The sequence below is a fragment of the Gymnoscopelus microlampas genome (genome assembly GCF_963454915.1).
Source record: "Gymnoscopelus microlampas genome assembly, chromosome: 16".
Taxonomy (NCBI): Eukaryota; Metazoa; Chordata; class Actinopteri; order Myctophiformes; family Myctophidae; genus Gymnoscopelus; species Gymnoscopelus microlampas.
In genome coordinates this window covers 30503068-30522799 of record NC_139953.1, presented here as the reverse complement: position 1 = coordinate 30522799, position 19732 = coordinate 30503068, and the positions used below count along the sequence as shown (strand labels likewise).

General features: G+C 30.6%; 2 protein-coding genes across 9 annotated transcripts in view; one reads left to right on the top strand and one right to left on the bottom strand.

Moving 5' to 3' along the window:
- The window catches only part of LOC311062629 (dystrobrevin beta-like), a 39937-nt gene extending 39039 nt beyond the window's left edge, over positions 1-898 (bottom strand). For 5 of the 8 annotated variants that reach the window (XM_084081811.1, XM_084081816.1, XM_084081818.1 and 2 more), the window contains exon 1: positions 615-898. The gene's annotated coding sequence lies outside the window, so the exon portion shown is untranslated. The remainder of the gene's footprint in view (positions 1-614) is intronic. The other 3 variants (XM_084081820.1, XM_084081812.1, XM_084081817.1) reach the window with 1 other exon arrangement.
- A 78-nt stretch (positions 899-976) lies between these two features.
- LOC311062940 (toll-like receptor 5) overlaps positions 977-19732 on the top strand; it is a gene marked incomplete at both ends in the record, with an annotated part of 43800 nt that continues 25044 nt past the window's right edge. The window contains one exon of the mRNA XM_084082159.1: positions 977-1006. Coding sequence (XP_083938285.1) covers positions 977-1006 — 30 coding nt within the window. The remainder of the gene's footprint in view (positions 1007-19732) is intronic.

The window sequence follows — 19732 nt, the reverse complement described above, 5'->3', positions numbered from 1 at the left end:
GTCTGTACGAGGTAAGAGAGGCAGGCTCCTCCACTTGACTTTCTTTAACCTTCTGGCAAGGCACTCACTCAGCTTTTTCTAGCAGTTATAAAACAATGGAATGAAGCATGGATAGTTAAAAGGAACAACGACCACTATGTCCGTACGGTACACTTATTGGTGTTGGCATAATGTTTAAGAAATTAAATCCGAGTTAACATACTGATTATATCGAAGCTTTGGCATTTGTGTAACGTTCAACAACAACACTAATGCTTCAACAATGTTACGAGGTCCAAAGAGGACTCCTCATCACGATGAGTCACACAGGCTTTAAGGAGCCCATTGAGAAAGTGGTTACAACTGTAGCTACTTTTAGTTCTGCCTACTTCTGCTGGGAAGCTGTGTGTGTGACAGACATATGAGCGGCCATGTTGCAGGAAAAGAAAAAAAAAAACGTTTAACTCCCTGTTCACCTTGTTCCCCCCGAATGAATGCCTTTCTTCAACTCAACTCTCTCTGATCAAAACACAGTCATCTATCATCATAATAACTAACAGCTGCCGTTCACACAACACAGTTATAACACAGTAACAGGCTATGAGAGAGAGAGAGAGAGAGAAGGAGTCACTCACCAGAACTATTTGGGGCAGGTATTCGTGGCCAATTCCAAACATCAACAACACTGAGACGTGTGTGACTCGAGCTGCCTATAAGTAACCTAGTTTCTGTTTCTCTGTCAATGTCCGCTTCCCCTTGGTGTGAGTTAAGATATGGAATGTCCCCGTCTGAGTCTCTGTCGTCCCCGTCCCGTTATTCCCCCCGGCACACGCCGTGTTTCTCACCCTCCATACCGGGTGCTTCTGCTGTGCCTGTGCGTGTGTGTGCGTGTGCACGTGTGCGTGTGTGTGTGTATGTGTATGTGTGTATGTGTGTGTATTTCTGAATCAGTGGTGCAGCCTACAAAATTTGAAAGAAAGTCACTCCCCTCCTAGCCATGCCCCCTCCCACCACCCAGAGGAGCTGGGTAGAGTAGTTCTATCTAGATGAATGAAATGAATGCCAGTGGTGGAAAAAGTACTCACATTTTTTACGTATTCTTATTTTTATGTAATTCAAAATGTACTTGAGTAAAAGTACAAGTATTGGTATCAAAGTGTACTTAAAGTACCAACTGCAGTCACGCTGGCCGCTCTTCAGAAAGAGTCAGTCGCACTAGCCGTGCTTCAAAAATGATTGCGCAGCAACGTGGCTTTTTACGGTTAGGCGAACTGATGGTGCGTTCAATGAAATCGTAAATCCCAGTTACTTCAATATATACATGTAAAAATGTAATAAAACAATCTAAAAACATTGTTTGTGTCTAATGTTCTCGTCTATAATTATCACCGAAATGTTTTACTGCACAAATTATTAATAATAAGATATTGAAATATTACAGAATCCAGTACAGTTCAATGTAATTTTTTGGAAAATCATAAAAAAAAAAAACATAGTTATCACCCAGCAACTAAATGTTATTGTGCCCATGTGTGTCCTTTACAATATGTGAATATTACCAATGTATTTTACTGTACCGATTATTAATAATAAAATATTGAAATATTACAGAATCCCATCAAATTCAATGTAATTTTTGGAAAATCATAGAAAATTCTAAAAACAGAGTTATCAACCAGCAACTAAATATTATTGTGCCCAAGTGTCTCCTTTACAATATGTAATTGTTACCAATATGTTTTACTGCACCGATTATTAATAATAAAATATTTAAATATTACAGAATCCCATCTATTTCAATGTACATTTTAGGAAAATCATTCAGAAAAAATAGTTATCACACAACGACTAAATGTTAATGTGCCCCATGGTCTCCTGCATACCATGGATGATTATAAATATGTTTTACTGTAGCAATTATTACTAATAAAATATTGAAATATTACAGAATCCCATCCATTTCAATGTAATTTTTTAAAAAATCATTAAAAAAATCAAGAAACATAGTTATCACCCACCAACTATATATTAATGTGCCCCATGGTCTCCTGTACACCTGTGATGATTGTCAATATGTTTTACAGCAGCAATTATTAATAATAAATTATTGAGATATTACAGAATCCCATCCATTTCAATGTAATTTTTCAAAAAATCATAAAAACTTCAAAGAACATAGTTATCACCCAACAACTATATATTAATGTGCCCCATGGTCTCCTGTACACCTCTGATGATTACCAATATGTTTTAGAGTAGCAATTATTAATAATAAAATATTGAAATATTACAGAATCCCATCCTTTTCAATGTAATTTTCCAAAAAATAATAAAAACTTCAAAGAACATAGTTATCACCCAACAACTATATATTAATGTGCCCCATGGTCTCTTGTAAAGCTGTAATGATTATCAATATGTTTTACAGCAGCACTTATTAATAATAAATTATTGAAATATTACAGAATCCCATCCATTTCAATGTAATCTTTAGAAAAATCATTAAAAAATCCCCAAAACATAGTTATCACCCAACAACTATATATTAATGTGCCCCATGGTCTCTTGTGCACCTGTGATGATTACCAATATGTTTTACAGCAGCATTTATTAATAATAAATTATTGAAATATTACAGAATCCCATCCTATTCAATGTAATCTTTAGAAAAATCATAACAAATCCAAAAAACATAGTTATCGCCCAACAACTATATATTAATGTGCCCCATGGTCTCTTGTGCACCTGTGATGATTACCAATATGTTTTACAGCAGCATTTATTAATAATAAATTATTGAAATATTACAGAATCCCTTACATTTCAATGTAATCTTTAGAAAAATCATAAGAAATCCCAAAAACATAGTTATCGCCCAACAACTATATATTAATGTGCCCCATGGTCTCTTGTACACCTGTGATGATTACCAATATGTTTTACAGCAGCAATTATTAATAATAAATTATTGAAATATTACAGAATCCCATCCTATTAAATGTAATCTTTAGAAAAATCATAAAAAATCCCCAAAACATAGTTATCGCCCAACAACTATATATTAATGTGCCCCATGGTCTCTTGTACACCTGTGATGATTATCAATATGTTTTACAGCAGCAATTATTAATAATAAATTATTGAAATATTACAGAATCCCATCCATTTCAATGTAATCTTTAGAAAAATCATTAAAAAATCAGAAAACATAGTTATCACCCAACAACTATATATTAATGTGCCCCATGGTCTCTTGTGCACCTGTGATGATTACCAATATGTTTTACAGCAGCATTTATTAATAATACATTATTGAAATATTATAGAATCCCATGCATTTCAATGTAATCTTTAAAAAAATCATAAAAAATCCCCAAAACATAGTTATCGCCCAACAACTATATATTAATGTGCCCCATGGTCTCTTGTGTACCTGTGATGATTACCAATATGTTTTACAGCAGCAATTATTAATAATAAATTATTGAAATATTACAGAATCCCATCCATTTCAATGTAATTTTTCAAAAAATCATAGAAAATTCAAAAAACATAGTTATCACCCAACAACTATATATTAATGTGCCCCATGGTCTCGTGTAAACCTGTGATGATTAACAATATGTTTTACAGTAGCAATTATTAATAATAAATTATTGAAATATTACAGAATCCCATCCATTTCAATGTAATTTTTCAAAAAATCATAAAAACTTCAAAGAACATAGTTATCACTCAATAACTATATATTAATGTGCCCCATGGTCTCTTGTAAAGCTGTAATGATTATCAATATGTTTTACAGCAGCACTTATTAATAATAAATTATTTAAATATTACAGAATCCCATCCATTTCAATGTAATCTTTAGAAAAATCATTAAAAAATCCCCAAAACATAGTTATCACCCAACAACTATATATTAATGTGCCCCATGGTCTCTTGTGCACCTGTGATGATTACCAATATGTTTTACAGCAGCAATTATTAATAATAAATTATTGAAATATTATAGAATCTCATGCATTTCAATGTAATCTTTAAAAAAATCATAAAAAATCCCAAAAACATAGTTATCGCCCAACAACTATATATTAATGTGCCCCATGGTCTCTTTTAAAGCTTTGATGATTATCAATATGTTTTACAGCAGCAATTATTAATAATAAATTATTGAAATATTATAGAATCCCATGCATTTCAATGTAATCTCTAAAAAAATCAAAAAAAATCCCCAAAACATAGTTATCGCCCAACAACTATATATTAATGTGCCCCATGGTCTCCTGTACACCTGTGATGATTACCAATATGTTTTACAGCAGCAATTATTAATAATAAATTATTGAAATATTATAGAATCCCATGCATTTCAATGTAATCTTTAAAAAAATCATAATAAATCCCAAAAACATAGTTATCACCCAACAACTATATATTAATGTGCCCCATGGTCTCTTGTGTACCTGTGATGATTACCAATATGTTTTACAGTAGCATTTATTAATAATAAATTATTGAAATATTATAGAATCCCATGCATTTCAATGTAATCCTTAAAAAGAATCATTAAAAAATCCAAAAAACATAGTTATCACCCAACAACTATATATTAATGTGCCCCATGGTCTCTTGTACACCTGTGATGATTACCAATATGTTTTACAGCAGCATTTATTAATAATAAATTATTGAAATATTACAGAATCCCATCCTATTCAATGTAATCTTTAGAAAAATCATAACAAATCCAAAAAACAGAGTTATCGCCCAACAACTATATATTAATGTGCCCCATGGTCTCTTGTGCACCTGTGATGATTACCAATATGTTTTACAGCAGCATTTATTAATAATAAATTATTGAAATATTACAGAATCCCTTACTTTTCAATGTAATCTTTAGAAAAATCATAAGAAATCCCAAAAACATAGTTATCACCCAACAACTATATATTAATGTGCCCCATGGTCTCTTGTACACCTGTGATGATTACCAATATGTTTTACAGCATCAATTATTAATAATGAATTATTGAAATATTATAGAATCCCATCTTATTCAATGTAATCTTTAAAAAAATCATAAAAAATCCCCAAAACATAGTTATCACCCAACAACTATATATTAATGTGCCCCATGGTCTCTTGTGCACCTGTGATGATTACCAATATGTTTTACAGCAGCATTTATTAATAATAAATTATTGAAATATTATAGAATCCCATGCATTTCAATGTAATCTTTAAAAAAATCATTAAAAATCCCCAAAACATAGTTATCGCCAAACAACTATATATTAATGTGCCCCATGGTCTCTTGTACACCTGTGATGATTACCAATATGTTTTACAGCAGCAATTATTAATAATAAATTATTGAAATATTACAGAATCCCATCCTTTTCAATGTAATTTTTCAAAAAATCATAGAAAATTCAAAAAACATAGTTATCACCCAACAACTATATATTAATGTGACCCATGGTCTCTTGTACACCTGTGATGATTACCAATATGTTTTACAGCAGCATGTATTAATAATAAATTATTGAAATATTACAGAATCCCATCCTATTCAATGTAATCTTTAGAAAAATCATAAGAAATCCAAAAAACATAGTTATCGCCCAACAACTATATATTAATGTGCCCCATGGTCTCTTGTACACCTGTGATGATTATCAATATGTTTTACAGCAGCAATTATTAATAATAAATTATTGAAATATTACAGAATCCCATCCATTTCAATGTAATCTTTAGAAAAATCATTAAAAAATCAGAAAACATAGTTATCACCCAACAACTATATATTAATGTGCCCCATGGTCTCTTGTGCACCTGTGATGATTACCAATATGTTTTACAGCAGCATTTATTAATAATAAATTATTGAAATATTATAGAATCCCATGCATTTCAATGTAATCTTTAAAAAAATCATTAAAAATCCCCAAAACATAGTTATCGCCCAACAACTATATATTAATGTGCCCCATGGTCTCTTGTGCACCTGTGATGATTACCAATATGTTTTACAGCAGCAATTATTAATAATAAATTATTGAAATATTACAGAATCCCATCCTTTTCAATGTAATTTTTCAAAAAATCATAGAAAATTCAAAAAACATAGTTATCACCCAACAACTATATATTAATGTGCCCCATGGTCTCTTGTAAAGCTGTAATGATTATCAATATGTTTTACAGCAGCAATTATTAATAATAAATTATTTAAATATTACAGAATCCCATCCATTTCAATGTAATCTTTAGAAAAATCATTAAAAAATCCCCAAAACATAGTTATCACCCAACAACTATATATTAATGTGCCCCATGGTCTCTTGTGCACCTGTGATGATTACCAATATGTTTTACAGCAGCAATTATTAATAATAAATTATTGAAATATTACAGAATCCCATCCTTTTCAATGTAATTTTTCAAAAAATCATAGAAAATTCAAAAAACATAGTTATCACCCAACAACTATATATTAATGTGACCCATGGTCTCTTGTACACCTGTGATGATTACCAATATGTTTTACAGCAGCATGTATTAATAATAAATTATTGAAATATTACAGAATCCCATCCTATTCAATGTAATCTTTAGAAAAATCATAAGAAATCCAAAAAACATAGTTATCGCCCAACAACTATATATTAATGTGCCCCATGGTCTCTTGTACACCTGTGATGATTATCAATATGTTTTACAGCAGCAATTATTAATAATAAATTATTGAAATATTACAGAATCCCATCCATTTCAATGTAATCTTTAGAAAAATCATTAAAAAATCAGAAAACATAGTTATCACCCAACAACTATATATTAATGTGCCCCATGGTCTCTTGTGCACCTGTGATGATTACCAATATGTTTTACAGCAGCATTTATTAATAATAAATTATTGAAATATTATAGAATCCCATGCATTTCAATGTAATCTTTAAAAAAATCATTAAAAATCCCCAAAACATAGTTATCGCCCAACAACTATATATTAATGTGCCCCATGGTCTCTTGTGCACCTGTGATGATTACCAATATGTTTTACAGCAGCAATTATTAATAATAAATTATTGAAATATTACAGAATCCCATCCTTTTCAATGTAATTTTTCAAAAAATCATAGAAAATTCAAAAAACATAGTTATCACCCAACAACTATATATTAATGTGCCCCATGGTCTCTTGTAAAGCTGTAATGATTATCAATATGTTTTACAGCAGCAATTATTAATAATAAATTATTTAAATATTACAGAATCCCATCCATTTCAATGTAATCTTTAGAAAAATCATTAAAAAATCCCCAAAACATAGTTATCACCCAACAACTATATATTAATGTGCCCCATGGTCTCTTGTGCACCTGTGATGATTACCAATATGTTTTACAGCAGCAATTATTAATAATAAATTATTGAAATATTATAGAATCACATGCATTTCAATGTAATCTCTAAAAAAATCAAAAAAAATCCCCAAAACATAGTTATCGCCCAACAACTATATATTAATGTGCCCCATGGTCTCTTGTACACCTGTGATGATTACCAATATGTTTTACAGCAGCAATTATTAATAATAAATTATTGAAATATTATAGAATCCCATGCATTTCAATGAAATCTTTAAAAAAATCATAATAAATCCCAAAAACATAGTTATCACCCAACAACTATATATGAATGTGCCCCATGGTCTCTTGTGCACCTGTGATGATTACCAATATGTTTTACAGTAGTATTTATTAATAATAAATTATTGAAATATTATAGAATCCCATGCATTTCAATGTAATCTTTAAAAAAATCATAAAAAATCCCCAAAACATAGTTATCGCCCAACAACTATATATTAATGTGCCCCATGGTCTCTTGTGCACCTGTGATGATTACCAATATGTTTTACAGTAGTATTTATTAATAATAAATTATTGAAATATTATAGAATCCCATGCATTTCAATGTAATCCTTAAAAAGAATCATAAAAAATCCCAAAAACATAGTTATCACCCAACAACTATATATTAATGTGCCCCATGGTCTCTTGTACACCTGTGATGATTACCAATATGTTTTACAGCAGCATTTATTAATAATAAATTATTGAAATATTACAGAATCCCATCCTATTCAATGTAATCTTTAGAAAAATCATAACAAATCCAAAAAACATAGTTATCGCCCAACAACTATATATTAATGTGCCCCATGGTCTCTTCTACACCTGTGATGATTACCAATATGTTTTACAGCAGCAATTATTATTAATAAATTATTGAAATATTATAGAATCCCATCTTATTCAATGTAATCTTTAAAAAAATCATAAAAAAATCCAAAAAACATAGTTATCACCCAACAACTATATATTAATGTGCCCCATGGTCTCTTGTACACCTGTGATGATTACCAATATGTTTTACAGCAGCATTTATTAATAATAAATTATTGAAATATTACAGAATCCCATCCTATTCAATGTAATCTTTAGAAAAATCATAACAAATCCAAAAAACATAGTTATCGCCCAACAACTATATATTAATGTGCCCCATGGTCTCTTCTACACCTGTGATGATTACCAATATGTTTTACAGCAGCAATTATTAATAATAAATTATTGAAATATTACAGAATCCCATCCATTTCAATGTAATCTTTAGAAAAATCATTAAAAAATCAGAAAACATAGTTATCACCCAACAACTATATATTAATGTGCCCCATGGTCTCTTGTGCACCTGTGATGATTACCAATATGTTTTACAGCAGCATTTATTAATAATAAATTATTGAAATATTATAGAATCCCATGCATTTCAATGTAATCTTTAAAAAAATCATTAAAAATCCCCAAAACATAGTTATCGCCCAACAACTATATATTAATGTGCCCCTAGGTCTCTTGTACACCTGTGATGATTACCAATATGTTTTACAGCAGCATGTATTAATAATAAATTATTGAAATATTACAGAATCCCATCCTATTCAATGTAATCTTTAGAAAAATCATAAGAAATCCAAAAAACATAGTTATCGCCCAACAACTATATATTAATGTGCCCCATGGTCTCTTGTACACCTGTGATGATTATCAATATGTTTTACAGCAGCAATTATTAATAATAAATTATTGAAATATTACAGAATCCCATCCATTTCAATGTAATCTTTAGAAAAATCATTAAAAAATCAGAAAACATAGTTATCACCCAACAACTATATATTAATGTGCCCCATGGTCTCTTGTGCACCTGTGATGATTACCAATATGTTTTACAGCAGCAATTATTAATAATAAATTATTGAAATATTATAGAATCTCATGCATTTCAATGTAATCTTTAAAAAAATCATAAAAAATCCCAAAAACATAGTTATCGCCCAACAACTATATATTAATGTGCCCCATGGTCTCTTTTAAAGCTTTGATGATTATCAATATGTTTTACAGCAGCAATTATTAATAATAAATTATTGAAATATTATAGAATCCCATGCATTTCAATGTAATCTCTAAAAAAATCTAAAAAAATCCCCAAAACATAGTTATCGCCCAACAACTATATATTAATGTGCCCCATGGTCTCCTGTACACCTGTGATGATTACCAATATGTTTTACAGCAGCAATTATTAATAATAAATTATTGAAATATTATAGAATCCCATGCATTTCAATGTAATCTTTAAAAAAATCATAATAAATCCCAAAAACATAGTTATCACCCAACAACTATATATTAATGTGCCCCATGGTCTCTTGTGCACCTGTGATGATTACCAATATGTTTTACAGCAGCAATTATTAATAATAAATTATTGAAATATTATAGAATCACATGCATTTCAATGTAATCTCTAAAAAAATCAAAAAAAATCCCCAAAACATAGTTATCGCCCAACAACTATATATTAATGTGCCCCATGGTCTCTTGTACACCTGTGATGATTACCAATATGTTTTACAGCAGCAATTATTAATAATAAATTATTGAAATATTATAGAATCCCATGCATTTCAATGAAATCTTTAAAAAAATCATAATAAATCCCAAAAACATAGTTATCACCCAACAACTATATATGAATGTGCCCCATGGTCTCTTGTGCACCTGTGATGATTACCAATATGTTTTACAGTAGTATTTATTAATAATAAATTATTGAAATATTATAGAATCCCATGCATTTCAATGTAATCTTTAAAAAAATCATAAAAAATCCCCAAAACATAGTTATCGCCCAACAACTATATATTAATGTGCCCCATGGTCTCTTGTGCACCTGTGATGATTACCAATATGTTTTACAGTAGTATTTATTAATAATAAATTATTGAAATATTATAGAATCCCATGCATTTCAATGTAATCCTTAAAAAGAATCATAAAAAATCCCAAAAACATAGTTATCACCCAACAACTATATATTAATGTGCCCCATGGTCTCTTGTACACCTGTGATGATTACCAATATGTTTTACAGCAGCATTTATTAATAATAAATTATTGAAATATTACAGAATCCCATCCTATTCAATGTAATCTTTAGAAAAATCATAACAAATCCAAAAAACATAGTTATCGCCCAACAACTATATATTAATGTGCCCCATGGTCTCTTCTACACCTGTGATGATTACCAATATGTTTTACAGCAGCAATTATTATTAATAAATTATTGAAATATTATAGAATCCCATCTTATTCAATGTAATCTTTAAAAAAATCATAAAAAAATCCAAAAAACATAGTTATCACCCAACAACTATATATTAATGTGCCCCATGGTCTCTTGTACACCTGTGATGATTACCAATATGTTTTACAGCAGCATTTATTAATAATAAATTATTGAAATATTACAGAATCCCATCCTATTCAATGTAATCTTTAGAAAAATCATAACAAATCCAAAAAACATAGTTATCGCCCAACAACTATATATTAATGTGCCCCATGGTCTCTTCTACACCTGTGATGATTACCAATATGTTTTACAGCAGCAATTATTAATAATAAATTATTGAAATATTACAGAATCCCATCCATTTCAATGTAATCTTTAGAAAAATCATTAAAAAATCAGAAAACATAGTTATCACCCAACAACTATATATTAATGTGCCCCATGGTCTCTTGTGCACCTGTGATGATTACCAATATGTTTTACAGCAGCATTTATTAATAATAAATTATTGAAATATTATAGAATCCCATGCATTTCAATGTAATCTTTAAAAAAATCATTAAAAATCCCCAAAACATAGTTATCGCCCAACAACTATATATTAATGTGCCCCTAGGTCTCTTGTACACCTGTGATGATTACCAATATGTTTTACAGCAGCATGTATTAATAATAAATTATTGAAATATTACAGAATCCCATCCTATTCAATGTAATCTTTAGAAAAATCATAAGAAATCCAAAAAACATAGTTATCGCCCAACAACTATATATTAATGTGCCCCATGGTCTCTTGTACACCTGTGATGATTATCAATATGTTTTACAGCAGCAATTATTAATAATAAATTATTGAAATATTACAGAATCCCATCCATTTCAATGTAATCTTTAGAAAAATCATTAAAAAATCAGAAAACATAGTTATCACCCAACAACTATATATTAATGTGCCCCATGGTCTCTTGTGCACCTGTGATGATTACCAATATGTTTTACAGCAGCAATTATTAATAATAAATTATTGAAATATTATAGAATCTCATGCATTTCAATGTAATCTTTAAAAAAATCATAATAAATCCCAAAAACATAGTTATCGCCCAACAACTATATATTAATGTGCCCCATGGTCTCTTTTAAAGCTTTGATGATTATCAATATGTTTTACAGCAGCAATTATTAATAATAAATTATTGAAATATTATAGAATCCCATGCATTTCAATGTAATCTCTAAAAAAATCAAAAAAAATCCCCAAAACATAGTTATCGCCCAACAACTATATATTAATGTGCCCCATGGTCTCCTGTACACCTGTGATGATTACCAATATGTTTTACAGCAGCAATTATTAATAATAAATTATTGAAATATTATAGAATCCCATGCATTTCAATGTAATCTTTAAAAAAATCATAATAAATCCCAAAAACATAGTTATCACCCAACAACTATATATTAATGTGCCCCATGGTCTCTTGTGCACCTGTGATGATTACCAATATGTTTTACAGCAGCAATTATTAATAATAAATTATTGAAATATTATAGAATCACATGCATTTCAATGTAATCTCTAAAAAAATCAAAAAAAATCCCCAAAACATAGTTATCGCCCAACAACTATATATTAATGTGCCCCATGGTCTCTTGTACACCTGTGATGATTACCAATATGTTTTACAGCAGCAATTATTAATAATAAATTATTGAAATATTATAGAATCCCATGCATTTCAATGAAATCTTTAAAAAAATCATAATAAATCCCAAAAACATAGTTATCACCCAACAACTATATATGAATGTGCCCCATGGTCTCTTGTGCACCTGTGATGATTACCAATATGTTTTACAGTAGTATTTATTAATAATAAATTATTGAAATATTATAGAATCCCATGCATTTCAATGTAATCTTTAAAAAAATCATAAAAAATCCCCAAAACATAGTTATCGCCCAACAACTATATATTAATGTGCCCCATGGTCTCTTGTGCACCTGTGATGATTACCAATATGTTTTACAGTAGTATTTATTAATAATAAATTATTGAAATATTATAGAATCCCATGCATTTCAATGTAATCCTTAAAAAGAATCATAAAAAATCCCAAAAACATAGTTATCACCCAACAACTATATATTAATGTGCCCCATGGTCTCTTGTACACCTGTGATGATTACCAATATGTTTTACAGCAGCAATTATTAATAATAAATTATACAAATATTATAGAATCCCATCTTATTCAATGTAATCTTTAAAAAAATCATAAAAAAATCCAAAAAACATAGTTATCACCCAACAACTATATATTAATGTGCCCCATGGTCTCTTGTACACCTGTGATGATTACCAATATGTTTTACAGCAGCATTTATTAATAATAAATTATTGAAATATTACAGAATCCCATCCTATTCAATGTAATCTTTAGAAAAATCATAACAAATCCAAAAAACATAGTTATCGCCCAACAACTATATATTAATGTGCCCCATGGTCTCTTCTACACCTGTGATGATTACCAATATGTTTTACAGCAGCAATTATTATTAATAAATTATTGAAATATTATAGAATCCCATCTTATTCAATGTAATCTTTAAAAAAATCATAAAAAAATCCAAAAAACATAGTTATCACCCAACAACTATATATTAATGTGCCCCATGGTCTCTTGTACACCTGTGATGATTACCAATATGTTTTACAGCAGCATTTATTAATAATAAATTATTGAAATATTACAGAATCCCATCCTATTCAATGTAATCTTTAGAAAAATCATAACAAATCCAAAAAACATAGTTATCGCCCAACAACTATATATTAATGTGCCCCATGGTCTCTTCTACACCTGTGATGATTACCAATATGTTTTACAGCAGCAATTATTATTAATAAATTATTGAAATATTACAGAATCCCATCCTATTCAATGTAATCTTTAAAAAAATCATAAGAAATCCCAAAAACATAGTTATCACCCAACAACTATATATTAATGTGCCCCATGGTCTCTTGTACACCTTTGATGATTATCAATATGTTTTACAGCAGCAATTATTAATAATAAATTATTGAAATATTACAGAATCCCATCCATTTCAATGTAATCTTTAGAAAAATCATTAAAAAATCAGAAAACATAGTTATCACCCAACAACTATATATTAATGTGCCCCATGGTCTCTTGTGCACCTGTGATGATTACCAATATGTTTTACAGCAGCATTTATTAATAATAAATTATTGAAATATTATAGAATCCCATGCATTTCAATGTAATCTTTAAAAAAATCATTAAAAATCCCCAAAACATAGTTATCGCCCAACAACTATATATTAATGTGCCCCTAGGTCTCTTGTACACCTGTGATGATTACCAATATGTTTTACAGCAGCATGTATTAATAATAAATTATTGAAATATTACAGAATCCCATCCTATTCAATGTAATCTTTAGAAAAATCATAAGAAATCCAAAAAACATAGTTATCGCCCAACAACTATATATTAATGTGCCCCATGGTCTCTTGTACACCTGTGATGATTATCAATATGTTTTACAGCAGCAATTATTAATAATAAATTATTGAAATATTACAGAATCCCATCCATTTCAATGTAATCTTTAGAAAAATCATTAAAAAATCAGAAAACATAGTTATCACCCAACAACTATATAATAATGTGCCCCATGGTCTCTTGTGCACCTGTGATGATTACCAATATGTTTTACAGCAGCATTTATTAATAATAAATTATTGAAATATTATAGAATCCCATGCATTTCAATGTAATCTTTAAAAAAATCATTAAAAATCACCAAAACATAGTTATCGCCCAACAACTATATATTAATGTGCCCCATGGTCTCTTGTGCACCTGTGATGATTACCAATATGTTTTACAGCAGCAATTATTAATAATAAATTATTGAAATATTACAGAATCCCATCCATTTCAATGTAATCTTTAGAAAAATCATTAAAAAATCAGAAAACATAGTTATCACCCAACAACTATATATTAATGTGCCCCATGGTCTCTTGTGCACCTGTGATGATTACCAATATGTTTTACAGCAGCATTTATTAATAATAAATTATTGAAATATTATAGAATCCCATGCATTTCAATGTAATCTTTAAAAAAATCATTAAAAATCCCCAAAACATAGTTATCGCCCAACAACTATATATTAATGTGCCCCTAGGTCTCTTGTACACCTGTGATGATTACCAATATGTTTTACAGCAGCATGTATTAATAATAAATTATTGAAATATTACAGAATCCCATCCTATTCAATGTAATCTTTAGAAAAATCATAAGAAATCCAAAAAACATAGTTATCGCCCAACAACTATATATTAATGTGCCCCATGGTCTCTTGTACACCTGTGATGATTATCAATATGTTTTACAGCAGCAATTATTAATAATAAATTATTGAAATATTACAGAATCCCATCCATTTCAATGTAATCTTTAGAAAAATCATTAAAAAATCAGAAAACATAGTTATCACCCAACAACTATATAATAATGTGCCCCATGGTCTCTTGTGCACCTGTGATGATTACCAATATGTTTTACAGCAGCATTTATTAATAATAAATTATTGAAATATTATAGAATCCCATGCATTTCAATGTAATCTTTAAAAAAATCATTAAAAATCACCAAAACATAGTTATCGCCCAACAACTATATATTAATGTGCCCCATGGTCTCTTGTGCACCTGTGATGATTACCAATATGTTTTACAGCAGCAATTATTAATAATAAATTATTGAAATATTACAGAATCCCATCCTTTTCAATGTAATTTTTCAAAAAATCATAGAAAATTCAAAAAACATAGTTATCACCCAACAACTATATATTAATGTGCCCCATTGTCTCTTGTAAAGCTGTAATGATTATCAATATGTTTTACAGCAGCAATTATTAATAATAAATTATTTAAATATTACAGAATCCCATCCATTTCAATGTAATCTTTAGAAAAATCATAACAAATCCAAAAAACATAGTTATCGCCCAACAACTATATATTAATGTGCCCCATGGTCTCTTCTACACCTGTGATGATTATCAATATGTTTTACAGCAGCAATTATTAATAATAAATTATTGAAATATTACAGAATCCCATCCTTTTCAATGTAATTCTTCAAAAAATCATAGAAAATTCAAAAAACATAGTTATCACCCAACAACTATATATTAATGTGCCCCATGGTCTCTTGTAAAGCTGTAATGATTATCAATATGTTTTACAGCAGCAATTATTAATAATAAATTATTTAAATATTACAGAATCCCATCCATTTCAATGTAATCTTTAGAAAAATCATTAAAAAATCCCCAAAACATAGTTATCACCCAACAACTATATATTAATGTGCCCCATGGTCTCCTGTACACCTGTGATGTTTATCAATATGTTTTACAGCAGCAATTATTAATAATATAATATTTAAATATGACAGAATCCCATCCATTTCAATGTAATTTTTTGGAAAAAATAAAAATAAGCTAGAAAATATGCTCCTCGGAGCACAGGCCTGTTCCTGATTAATCCTGTCTTACCTATTTACATTACAATTATTTTCACGTGTCACTTCACCAATGTTAGAATGGCTGATGGAAGCTCACTTCAACAAATATAAATGCTTTATTGAAGTGACATACATATTTATAGGTTTTTATTTCGTCATGCGTCTCGCTAGCCAATCAAACCCTTTCAACATATTGTCAAGAAGAAGAAGAAGCAGAAGAATGGGCACCAAGGAAGAGTTGTCACCTCAATGTTATATTGGCATTCGGCATTTCCAGAATACATTTTAAAAAGGTAGTAATGTAATGTATACATGATGTGAACATGCACGGTACATCTTTACAGATATAGTTGTATCCTTCAACTTCTTGTTTAGGCCCTAAATGACAATGGAGATACAGGTTTTGTAGCAATTAGTAGCAATTGTAAAAAATAATAGGCCTTAATTGTCGAATGTCCAAGAGTGTTCTAATCATGTATAGAACACTCAAGCAGATACTCCAATCATAGGGAGAAAGGATAACAGGAAGGGTGGCCACCAAAACACATTAGGGAAAAGTGGGCACCAATACAGAGTGGGCAGCATAATGGCTTAACTTTATTCGATATTAAATTTAAATTTGATATTGAAGCCTTTCTTTTATTATCTGTTATTTTTTATTTTTTTATTCCCTCTGGGATCTAGATTTATTTTGGATTAGTCCTCCTATACCTCTCTGGTCTAATGGTCCACTTGATTCCACTTGTGACTCTGTGCATATCCCTGTGTTGAATCTCAACAGAGACATTGACAAAAATCCCTCGTAATGTTGGATGTTATGTCATTGTCTTTCTAAACCCCTAACCATTCGATTCGTTGATTATTCAGAATGTATTCTTCTATTCTTATAGAGTGTCTATAAGTCATTATAACACTTGTTATAGATGTTTATAATTATGTATGACAACGTATTACAACGTTTACAATGTATTATAAGTGTTGGTCATAATGCATAAGCTCAGTGGAACAGCACATTATAGCTACCTTAGTTATGCCAACTCTCAACTGTTTATTAGCGTTTTTATGTAAAAGGATGGCGCAAAATTTGTTTTTTTGTTCACTAACCTATTGATTATGTTGTACAGCATTTTATGATTTGTATTTTGATGATTTTTGCCTGGACCCCAGGAAGAATAGTCTCCGCTATGGTCTACAATAATGGGGATCCTTGATAAACAATGAATAATAAACAATAAACATATTCACAGTTACATACATTAGTGGATATTTGAATAAGGATTCCTCATACATAATAAAACGTAAACCACTCCAAAATATCTTAACTTTCAAGGAGCCTCCTATCCTCCAAAAAACATTTTGGGTAGATGTACTGCTCTGATTAACTGATAACCCACAGCATGAGGCCGGCTTATCTTGATGTCTGATAGCCTGGCTCATTGTCATGTCCTTCTCCAACTGTGTGTGTGTGTGTGTGTGTGTGTGTGTGTGTGTGTGTGTGTGTGTGTGTGTGCGTGTGCGTGTGTGTGTGTGTTTGTCTTACATTGCTTGTCTTTGTTTAATAAGTACTCTCAGCAAACTGGTTTAGCCCACTTTAGCCCCGTTTCATGACTGCTATTTGAAAATAGCCAATCTACAAGCTCACAACGCGTCGCATGGCTATGCCTTGTGAGCTTGTAGATCTGCTATTTTAAAACATTATAGTATTTCACTTTTGGTACTTTATGTACATTTTGACTTGTAACAGAGTACTTCTACATTGCAGTATTGATACTTTAATTACATAAGTAAAACTTTTTCCACTACTGCTCCTGTGTGACAGCCCCGTGTACACTTGACGTACACAGGTCACTCAATCAGACAGACAGAAGATTTATGGCTCCAGCTGCACAGCCCTTGTCCAACGCAGTACTTGGTGCCCTTAGAATGACCTGGCCTGGGTCAATCTACTGAACATTTTGACAGGGGGGTCTGGTGAGGACCCCCCACAATTTGGAATAGTCCAAAACTTTTCTGAGACCTGATTGGCTCACACTGACTTGGCGTGACCTTACATTTATCCTGCATCTCAACATCTGCATCCTCACATCAGCATCTATCAGGTGAAAGTAATGTTCCAGAGTCTTGTAAAGTGCATCTTTTAATAATTTCCCAATCAAGATGAGTAATCCACGGAGTCGGTAAGTATTACTCTCACAACTATGCTACTGCAAACATTTAATAAGATATATTACCACCATTAATTATTAATGATAAGTTAATAATTAAGTTACATTTATGCCTATTTTAAAATTGTGCCATTCAGACAGGAGGTATAGCATGTTGACCGAAACCTGTCTGTACGTTTTGTTTGTTACTTATTTATTTTAATTGTAATTTTTGAAACATTATTTTTAACACATATTTGAAAATCACTTGCAAGAGGATAAATATATTTTCATAATTGCAATCTTTGATTTGTACTGTGCACCCAGGCCTCTTGAGAAATAACTATTTGACAATACCCTGTACTTCTCTTATGTGAATATGTGAGTCAAGACAATTGAGTTGTGTTGATATACCTATATATTAATAATAATAACTATTGGGCCGCTTCGTGGACATCACATCAAGATGTTTTTTTCACCTTGAGTGGTCCTCCTCTCCTCTCCTCTCCTCTCCTCTCCTCTCCTCTCCTCTCCTCTCCTCTCCTCTCCTCTCCTCACCTTCCTCTCACCCCTCTCTTCTCCCCTCCCCTCCTCTCCTCACCCCTCTCCTCTCCTCTCCTCTCCTCTCCTCTCCTCTCCTCTCCTCTCTTCTCCCCTCCCCTCCCCTCCCCTCCTCTTCTCACCCCTCTCCTCTCCTCTCCTCTCCTCTCCGTAGTAAGAGATGTAGATGTACAATAGCTCTGCACACACATCATGTGTCATGCAAAGTCTGGCATAAACTCTGCCCATCAATCAGTCAAGTATAGTAGTAGGATAATATGATGTATAATGTAATATTGGTGTCTTATATATACATTATTTAACTTATTTATTATTATTAATTATTCTGAGGGTCTGATAGGCCTATCATGGGAATGAGTCAAGCTTGAGAGTCTGATCACTGATTAAAATGGGGAAAGAAGCCTACATATTAGCCAGAGCTCTGATAAATAGTCTGTGGAAAGCTTATGGACAAAATTGTCCATAATTTGTGATGTAGTGTGAAAGTGTATGTATTTAAAAAATATATATATTTGTTTTGTATTTCAGAACATATACTTTTCCAAGATTTGCAGGGGTGAGTAGTCTATATGTGTGTGTGTGTGTGTGTGTGTGTGTGTGTGTGTGTGTGTGTGTGTGTGTGTGTGTGTGTGTGTGTGTGTGTGTGTGTGTGTGTGTATATATATGTATGTATGTGCGTGTATATATATATATATATATATATATATATATATATATATATATATATATTATATATAATA